Source organism: Odontesthes bonariensis, chromosome 13 (genome assembly GCF_027942865.1).
Source record: "Odontesthes bonariensis isolate fOdoBon6 chromosome 13, fOdoBon6.hap1, whole genome shotgun sequence".
Classification (NCBI taxonomy): Eukaryota; Metazoa; Chordata; class Actinopteri; order Atheriniformes; family Atherinopsidae; genus Odontesthes; species Odontesthes bonariensis.
Window position 1 is genome coordinate 31,296,163 of NC_134518.1, and position 10,063 is coordinate 31,306,225.

General features: G+C 40.7%; 2 protein-coding genes across 2 annotated transcripts; one reads left to right on the top strand and one right to left on the bottom strand.

Moving 5' to 3' along the window:
- Window positions 1-1,672: 1,672 nt before the first annotated feature.
- cetn4 (centrin 4) lies at window positions 1,673-4,400 on the bottom strand. Its single transcript, XM_075480761.1, has 5 exons — window positions 4,309-4,400; window positions 3,885-4,040; window positions 3,682-3,810; window positions 2,861-2,998; window positions 1,673-1,920 (listed from the first exon to the last, which is right to left on the bottom strand). Exons 1-5 carry the CDS (start codon window positions 4,309-4,311, stop codon window positions 1,831-1,833), a joined length of 516 nt encoding a protein of 171 aa, XP_075336876.1. The 5' UTR covers window positions 4,312-4,400; the 3' UTR covers window positions 1,673-1,830.
- Window positions 4,401-4,587: 187 nt separating this feature from the next.
- bbs12 (Bardet-Biedl syndrome 12) lies at window positions 4,588-8,831 on the top strand. The gene is made up of 2 exons (XM_075480762.1): window positions 4,588-4,632; window positions 5,374-8,831. Exon 2 carries the CDS (start codon window positions 5,391-5,393, stop codon window positions 7,281-7,283), a length of 1,893 nt encoding a protein of 630 aa, XP_075336877.1. The 5' UTR covers window positions 4,588-4,632; window positions 5,374-5,390; the 3' UTR covers window positions 7,284-8,831.
- Window positions 8,832-10,063: the final 1,232 nt, after the last annotated feature.

Genomic DNA, 10,063 nt, shown 5'->3' on the forward strand with positions numbered 1-10,063 from the left:
GGCCATGAAACTGCCATTTTACACAAACGTCTAACTCCAATTGGAAAGTTTTGTTCTAAAAGTCAAACATCCACTGATTGAACAACACCCACTCTTCCAAAGTAGGTTGCTCCATGGAGGTAAAGTACCCTCATCATGCCCACATCAGACGATCTTAACTGGTCTTGGCATAATAACTTGTTTTAAGATTGCAGCGAGTTGTAGAATAAAACAACAGAGGCTGTTTTCACACAGATTTGCTCTTTGGACAGTTTCACAGAAAGAGCCACCTCGGTCTCTCTACATAAACAGGGTGACACTGAAAGCAGCTGGCAAAATGGGGGATTGGTGTTCTGCTTAAAACGTTGTGGAGCAGGCCGAGAACAGAGGTTTCTGGGACGAGCAACATTTTCCCACCTTTAATGAGACGTAGGTTTCCTGTCGGAGCAGCGGGAGCTGAGCAGTTCAAGGCAGTTTTTGGTGTTTCTTAGTTGGGAAATGCCTTAATTTACCCTATATATGACCCTCATTTATATCCGGTAACAATCTAATCAACCTTGTCAAAGTGGGGCTTCTTGTGGGTGTTATTTTTGGTGTTTGTTGGGGTCGCTGTACACGAAACCAGACGGCGGTAAATATTTGACAAATATCACAGCCCTGCTGAAAGTTTCAGGTCAGGAATTGTTGATGGCGTTTGATTAATTAATGAACTGTGTTTTCAGCTCCCACCTGGTGAGCCGTGCACTTTGAACTGCGAGGAGGTGGATGGATTTGAGTCACAGGGCTCTGCCTTAGCCGTACCTTTGAAATACCGGCCTTTTGTTTTCGCTCATCTCTCGCAATTTCCAAGTTTCATCTTAACAGCTGAACACGACGAGAGTCCAAATTCTGGCAATTCAACAAGGGACAAAGTGAATATGGTTGCCTGAGTGGATGCAGCCGTGCTGATAAATCTGTTGATCACTCGCGTTCAAAGAGAAGTTGTACAGAGCTGTCTGAGCTACACTTTACGTGTGAAATATTTCTGGATATCTAATCTTGTGAAGAAAAACTTTTTCATATTTTCCACCTGTGCTTCCCTCGCTGTCTAGAACAGGTTATCACGACTTTCACAATCAGTTGCAAGCATCCTCAAAATAATGCGAGCGCCTGTCGGTTCGGAAAACACGTCATTACATATCCTGTTTATTTTAACAAGGTTCGGTGTTTTGGACAAAACCAGACTTCCGCTGTTTGTTACAATTAATCAGCTGGGACATCTTTCCTATAAGATGATCAAAATAAGTGGGTATGACAGCCTTGTATTGTACTCAGTTTAGTAACTCAAAACATGAAGTGAGAGTGACTTTTACTGAGTTACTCATTTCAGATGCACACTTTTCATTTCTGTTTACAGTAACATCATTCCGGTTAGTCAACATCAACTTAGTCATGTCTGTCTGGCTGTCTGACCATTATTGGCATATTGCGGTTTGCAGAAAGTGCTGCACCAAAATAGTGTGAGAGCTTAAAAACATTCACAATCTTTCTGTTTCTGCGTTTCGAAAGCACAGCTTGAACGAGAGAGCGACAAAACACTGCAAAATTCAAGGGGAGCGTGACTTTATGGGACCATTTTCTCTTTCACACAGTTTTTCCACATATTTACAGCTGAGTTTCAAGACGAATGGAAACATAAAAAGAAGCAAGTCGGTTAAAACCAAATAGATTTATTTGTCTTGTAGAAAAATTCTGTGCAAAGATAATGCATATTAAAACATTTATTTACAAAGAAAACTACATTCCAGAAAAGCTACTGTTTTGATGGGATGAGATGGGGATCTTAAAAACGTTTTGAACCGTAACACACGTTCAGTAAAGATTGGTCTTCTTCATTATCCGCAGGAACTCTTGCTCATTGACTTCCCCGTCGCCGTCTTGGTCCGCCTCGTCGATCATTTCCTGAAAGGATAAGAGACCAAATGTGATTATTAAAGGCAATAGTTATAAATGAACTGAACGTAAGAGACCAGAAGAACTAAAATCACGTGTCGTCATGAGCAACACGGGACGTGTCTCACATGAACTGCTTCCTCGATAACACACGAAAGAATATTAGTAGAAACTGGGAGATTAATGGAAGAAAAGGAGGCGTATTAGCTGTCTGTGGAAAGTTTGGCATTTAATTAACTGATGACATGATTATATGTCCTCATTATGTCTCAAGGCACTCTGCGAGTTAGGCTTTTCTGAATCGTGTGATTTTGATGAAGGAATGAGCTTCAACACTGGCACGACTCCAGTTGATTTACATTTCTTATCCAATCCAACTTTATTTATACAGCGCTTTAAAACAACACAGTTGGCCAAAAACCATAAAAATAAAACAATAAAAAGTCAACACCTCAGACTGACTTAAAAGCCACTGAGAAAAAAACCTGTTTTCAGAGAGGACTTAAAGTCATTCATTCCACAGTTTTGGGGCAGTGACTGAGAAGCCACGGTCCCCTCCAAGTTTTCTCTTTGTTTTAGGGACGACTAACAATAACTGATCTGCTGACCTGAGAGAACGTGAAGGAGCGTACGGCTGAAGCAGATCAGACAGTAATGTGGGCCAAGGCCATGAAGACATTTAAAAACAAAAAAGAAGAATTTTAAAATCAACTCTAAACTGTTTTGCCTTTTCTTCTCTAAGTTCTGAACAACTTCCAGTGAACAGAACATCTTACAATAGCTAACTGTTAGGAGAAGATGCAGAAACACCTGAGTATAAACTACATAAAACTAACTTACAGTTTTGTATCAAGACAACAGATCCTGTTGGATAAATCAATCATAAAGCTGAATGTTTGCCATTAATCGTGATAGATAACCCCATGACTGGAATTAAAATCCAAAATACCTGCAGCTCGTCATCCGTGAGGTTTTCTCCCAGCTCCTTGGCAACTCTCTTCAGATTTTTGAAAGAGATTTTCCCCGTGCAGTCATCATCAAACAGCCGGAAAGCCTTTATTATTTCCTCCTTGTGGTCCTTTTCATTCTATTAACATCAATAAAGACACGAAAAGCCGGTTAGGTTTTGTTTTAGAGACCATTCAAAACTAACTAAAACTCATCATTTTTGCCCAAAATGATCTGCCGAGAGCAGACACCAAATATGCCGTCATAAGAGTTCAATTTGTCAAACGGCTGTGCAGAAAAACAGATGTGTCAAGTAGACTTAAGCTGTGAAACACGGAGATAAACTGGAATTAATAGCAAGGACTATCACAGGGGTATGTTAATAATAAGGGTATTTTATTTATAATAACAGCTTTTCTGCTATGCGCTCAATATTCAGTCTTGTCAAATTTGTGTTGCACTGTGTTCAGCTGTCATGTTTTGTGGCATTTTTCAATAAACTATTTATAGACTGAAATGAATACATTTAGGGTTCAATCGTCACATCTTAAAGCACAACTGTTCATGTGGAAACATCCAACACTGATTTAGCTGTTACAATTGTTTCGTAAACTGTATGTTTGAATGCTTTGGTCTTTGTTATACATTAGTTAGTGGCTTTTTTTATTGGGTGACAGGGAGGGACATGTTGTTTTATGATACAGTTTTGAATTGTGTGCTGACAAATAGGTTTAATCAGGAATTCTGTTTTCATGTGAACTGACAGTCAAACTTCAACCACCAGGAAGTTGTTTTTGTTTTTTTTCTTTCTTATCCACTCACCATTTTTAGTGTCATTATACTGAGAAAGTCACCGAAATCTATTGTTCCAGACCCTTCTTTCACGATGTCAGCAATCATCTTCTTGATTTCTTCTTTCTTTGGTTCAAAGCCAAGAGCTCTCATGGCAACCTGTGACGAAGGTATGGGGCAGTTAAAACACCGGGATATTTCATTTGTGTGCAGTAAAATGAAACAAAACTAACCTTTAGCTCCTTAACGTCTATTGTTCCAGTTCCATCTGTGTCAAAAAGATCAAAAGCCTCCTTAATTTCTTGCTTTTGCTCCTCGGTCAGTTCAAGTTTGGAACTTGTTCTTTTCTTATGGCTCGCAGAGACACCAGGTTTCCGGTAACTCGAAGCCTATAGAATATAAAGATGTTAAAAAACATAACCATAAATTCTGAGGCTAACTGGTATGTACAAATAGAAAACTTCAGGTTATATTTGATGTTCTTTGCAACTGCTACCAGCGTGCTAAGCTAGCAAAAGCTTCGATGCAGCTCCACGAGTCTAAAGAAAAAAGTTTTCAGGCAACGCTCAACGGCTTTTAACAGAAAAGCCACCAAATCTTTCTCCATAGCTTACACTTAGTGTGTTTCAGACTTAACATTTTTTCATATTATTGTACCATTTGAAGAGATGATTCAGTCAGAAAACCTTCAATGTTGTGTTTGATGATCCAACGTCAACAAAACGGATAGCAACGGTTGTATTTTTTTCCCCCTGTGAAATGACATTGTAGATAGCCAATAGAATCATCGAAGAAACCCGACTCAAGCATATTATCCAATCACTAAGTGATATGGGCGGGTTGTATCAGTGTCCACCAATCGTTGACACTGTCTCTTGTCGCCCAGCAACAAGGACATGTGGCGCATGCGCAATACTTAATATTTTGAGCTGAGACGTTTGGGATATGGTAGCAGGCTACACAAAAATTCTATAACTAAAGGTAACATTATAATCTTTGTGGGTATTTAGTTTTTACTGTAATAGCGCCTTGTCAGCATGTTCCTGTTTCGTCTATAAACTTGCTAAATTTAGAAGTTAATTAATTTTTTTAACATTCACGTGTTAGCTTTCAAGCTGCTGCTTGTAAAGAGTGCAGATACAATGCACTTCTGTTGAGATATACCTGGTAATTATTCATTTTGTACTTACGCTTCTACAGTGAATTTACCGATAATTATCTTTACGAAATTGAACGCTTAAGCTGCGGTTGACCAAAGTAACCTTTGGCTTAGGAAATCCCTTCGGTGCATCAAATAAAACAAAACTTGTTGCACAACTTACTGTTTTGGCTTGATATAGCTACTGAACTGTCGAGCTATAATGAGCATTAGGCATTAGTTTAACTTTTAAAATGTGAATATATTAAGCTGTAGAAGGGCTGTCAACATCACTGATATTGGCTGGGTGAGATGTTTGTGCAAAGCTTACACAAGTATTAGTCTCATGTCTTGAAGAGTCAGTGGACTAATAATGATAAGCTAATGAAGGAAAGAAAGCTGAGTACTGTTACCTCAAAGCTTACAAGAATAAGACTATTCTTAGTTATTGACCTGTGTAACTGTAACCATCACTAACATTTTACTCAAATGATTGTAATCAGTTTTTCTATCTGAACAGAGAATAGTTATAGAATCTGTACATAAAAGTGCACAAACTTAAAAAAATTCTTGATCTTTTACAGTTGTGGCAGCTCAAGTAATGCTGCAAAGTGCAATAATAAACAGTCAGCAACATGTCGGACTGCAGAAACTCTCGGCTCTGGCAGGTATGTTACATTCCTCCCTGGGTCCCGATAAAAAGTACAAGTTTATCCAAGATGACACGAGTGGGGAGTCGGCTCTTGCCTGTTCGTGTTTTCGCATCATCGAGAACCTGGAGCCTACGTGTGCAGTGGGTCAGCTGGTTTATGAGACTGTACAAGCCCAGCAGAGGGTTTATCACACAGGATCAGGGTGCTTGCTGTTTCTCGCTGGAGCGTGGAGCCGTGCCGCTCTCGACTGTCTCCAGAGAGGAATTTCAGTCACGCATATAATCTCAGCTATGTCTGAGGGGATGGATATCTGCATAGATGTTTGCAGGAAATCCTCAATTTCAATTCAGGATCTTCCTGTGACGCTATCGGAGGGATGCTCCGCAGCACCTGGTGTGTGCATCACCCCTCACGTCTCCTGCGACTTGCAGGAGACGACAAAAGTAAATCGCAAGACTCTCAACGTCAGTGGACAAAGAAAAGTGAAACTCAGCAGGCATTTTTGTGAAACCAAGTCTGAAATTGTCTCCCAAGCACGGCAGCCTCGTCCTCCTGGACTTCCTGACATTCCACATATTGCTGAAACATTGAGCCACGGTTGTGATAAAGCAATGAAATTAGTAGTTGAAGCCATTCAACTGCAGTCAGACGATAATCAACAAGATGGGTGCCATCCTGTGTTTGATATCAATAAAATGGTTACTTGTGTGCTTCCTGGCTTACCGGAGCAGCATGCTTGTGTTGTTCAAGGCTGTATTGTTCTTTTGTCTGATGAGCAGGCTTCAGTTGCTCATCACTTAAAGGCACAACACTTGAGGGTTGCTCTTATTAATGGGGATTTATCACATACCTATCGCCATCTTGGCTTTAAAACGCCAGCAGGTGTACAAAGTGTGAGTGACCAGTTAAATCTGGCAAGATTAAGCAAAGGGGATGAATGGTTGGACAAGGTGGGGAAACTCCTCTTGCACCTGGAAGTGAACTTGATACTGACCACTGGTCACGCCTGTGAGAGTTTGATTCAGCACTGTTGTAAGCATCGCATACTTGTTGTGGAAAAAGTAAACTCTTCTATTTTGAGGACATTTGCCAGTTCAACTGGAGTAGTTCCTGTGACTTACGCCACACAATTGAGTAAGCACTGTGTTGGCACCGGGGTGCAGGTTGCAATCTGGAGGGACCTCAGCAGCTTTGAAAGGAAGTCTTCAACAGCTGTGAGAATTTCCACTGACGGGAACGTGGGGTTGGTCACAGCGATTCTCACAAGCTGCGTACAAGGCAAGCTGCAGGCACTGGAGGACCAGTTCTGGGCCTGTGCTTATCGACTACACCACGCACTAAGGGACGGAGCCCTCCTGCCCGGTGCTGGAAGGACAGAAATGCTTTGTATTCATCACTTACAGGATCACAGAGAGAAGGACACTGGCTCTGTTCAGCATTCTGGGACAGGAACAGCAGCTGACCTCTACAGAAGTGTCGTGTTTCGGCTCATGGCAAATGGTTTAATGGATTACATAACCACTGTGATGGTTAACACTGGAGCGTTCTCAAAAGTCAAAGCAAGGACCATTGTTGGCCAACACCTGCAGAACTTTAATGGAGATCGAGGCATTGCAGCAAAGTTCCCACAACTTGTCCTGGAGGGTGACAAAGATGCCCCTGCAGCTGCCTCAGCCATGAAACCAGATGAAGCTCCTGCAGTGAAGATCTACGACAATCTGAGTGTGAAGTTGGAAGCGTGGAGAAAAGCTTTAGATCTTGTTTTCTTGGTCTTACAGACGGATGCAGAGGTCATCACAGGTGTAGGCCAAAAAAACGAGGACAACCTGATGCTCCTGTGATTTTACAAGCCTGGGAAACCTCACTTTTCTGAGTTGTTGTTTTTTTTTTCACAACCTACGATAAAAGGTATTTGTTTTATGGAGTTTCTTGTTGTCAATTCATACAAAGATTGTTTGAATGCTATGTTTCCTATTTTTCTACCACATGGGGGAGACATATCCATTGTAGAGATTGTAAGAAAATCTTGTCCATGTGTATTTTGCACTGAATTAATACTATTCTCTGAGAAATGTATTCAAATTTTAGATTATTTTTAGGACCAGGTCAGACTCGCCTGATAGAGGTTTCTGTAGTCTAAAAACACAGATGTATCTCATCAGGCATAAGAGGAGTTTTATTTTGCCAGTGTTATAAGACATCATGTACTCATATTCTGTAGTTTTTCACTGAACAGGACGTTATGGTTTAGAACTATAAGATTACATAACCCATTAGAACTGGCTCGTATGACAGGAACAGATGAAATTTCTCTATCTTGTCAGATTGGGTCTGTTGCATTAGATAAATGCCCAAAACAACACTCGCACACTTTGCTCGACACATTCCAAAAACAAAGACATGGACAGTGGTCGGCCTGTCCTCGTCTCTGGTAAATGGCTGATTATACTCGGTCACGTGTAAGTCCAACCTCTGCGAGATGAAATAAATATGAACTATTTCCAGAGATCAGGGCTCGTTCTCACGCAGGCCCTGCGAGAGCTCTGTCACTCCGAGCCCAGCGCTGCCATACCTGTGACCTCACTAAATACTTTGTCTGTGACAGAAGATTTCTCCTGTTTGTTCTTGGTGTTCTTAGTCTTAATGATATTTATTTACGCCTCTTGAAGAGTCTTGAAGTTGGCTTCCGCTGTTCACACTGAGCACTGACGCTACCTCCGTAAGGGTTTTATAACTCTCTGTGTCATAATGGGAATAGTTGATGAAGCAGAAATGCCTCCAGACAGAGTAAATGTTTTTGGTCAAGTCTAATTAGCTCTTAGCCTTTTGAATAAACACCAAACTCGTGGAAATTCAGTCATATGAATTCAGGAAACATTGTTGTTCACATTTCCTCTCAAACATGATCGTTGAAAATTACTGAGTCTCTTTCGTTGGAGCTTTGCATGAATTAACACAAGATGCAGTTTTGTTGAGCAGTTTTTGCTGATTATTTTTTATAATCACTATAAATAGCAATATCATTTTTTACAAGCACTATAATCGCAATCCTGGTAGAGCTCAGGTCAACAAATCAATTTTTGCTGGAAGTGCCCAGGTCAGAATACAAACCCTGGGGTGAGCGAGCCTTTTCCGTCGCTGCCCCCAGGCTCTGGAATAAGCTCCCCGTCCAGCTGCGTCTTATTTCTGACCTGGGCCTCTTCAAATCTAGGCTAAAAACCTACTTATTTAGGATTAATACCCAGTAGTATGATGACACTTTTATCTTATTTGATTTTGTTGTATTTTATTGCTTTCACTGTTCTTTTATTGTTTTTATTTGTTTTTACTTATTCTTCTCTTTATTTATTACCTGTTGTAAAGCACTTTGGTACACCATAAGGATTGTCTGTAAAGGGCTGTATAAATAAAATACATTTACATTTTCATTACATTTACATTTTTTAAAGAAACTGTTCAATAAAAGTGATTTCTACTTGGAAAAATCAAGAGCTACCTCGAAAACAATAACGGCTTAGTTGAAAGTAAAGCACAAATAGGAATACAAATAGCTTTATTCGTCCCACAGTGGGGAAATGTTTCTGTTACAGCAGCAGCAATAGATAAAAAAATACCAAAATGAGTAAAGAAATTAAAATAACAGTATAAACAATGAACAATATAGGACATATATACATAAGTATATATGCAGTGTTTTAACTTACACAATTGCACAGTTGGGAATATATCTGCTTGACATATTATTGCACATTAAAGTGTTAAACTGTTCAGTCTTGGTGAGTGTGGGTTCTACTGGGAGCACTGCTGGTTGTAAAGTCTGACGGCTGCAGGAAGGAAGGACCTGCCGTAGCGCTCCTTCACACACTTCGGGTGAAGCAGTCTGTTGCTGAAGTAGCCCACCAGAGCTGTCACAGTCTCCTGTGTGGGGTGGGAGTCATTCTCCATCATGGACAGCTTCGCTATCATCCTCCTCTCTCCCACCACCACTGAGTCGAGGGGGCATCCCAGGACAGAGCTGGCCTTCTTGAACCTTTGAGCTGTAGGCAACATTTTCCTTTTCTATAGCATATTGTATGTAAGAGGTGTCAGTTACAGTGACTCATGTGAACTTCCATTTCCTCTGACAGAGCTTCTTGTTGCATTCTAAAAATACTTCATTGGAATAAAAAGCATTACGAGGGCTTTGCAGGAGCCATAACAAGCTCGAGTCAGGCTTCACTAAGTGGTGGTGTGGCAGTGAGAGGGTAGGGTGTGACATAACAAATACAGCACGGAGAGGAAATTGGAATGGCACATGGTGACACATCTGAGAGTTCAGCCTGAGTCCACATGTAACCATTTTATTATCGCTTCGTCTGCACAGACGCCTGAATGAATATATAAATGCTGGATGAATTGATCCCTTGTTTTTCAGACATCCCCGTCTGCTGGCTCTTACCAGGTCTTAAAATGAGTTTTTCACAACGTCAGATAAACAACAAACCATGACATTTTATTGTATTGACATTTTATTGTATTGACAGTTGCCAGTCTACCCAAAAGTGGACGTCCCATTAAGTGCAATGCTCAGAGAAATGACAAAAATCCCAAGAGCTACATCTCAGACTCTACAGGCCTCAGT

Excerpts from the sequence above, each read along its gene's own strand:
- bbs12 (XM_075480762.1), top strand. The coding sequence starts at position 5,391 with ATGCTGCAAAGTGCAATAATAAACAGTCAGCAACATGTCGGACTGCAG.
- cetn4 (XM_075480761.1), bottom strand. Across the intron at positions 2,999-3,681 it reads GTATAATGACACTAAAAATG|AATGAAAAGGACCACAAGGA; the intron begins GTGAGTGGATAA and ends TGATGTTAATAG. Across the intron at positions 1,921-2,860 it reads TCACGGATGACGAGCTGCAG|GAAATGATCGACGAGGCGGA; the intron begins GTATTTTGGATT and ends TTATCCTTTCAG.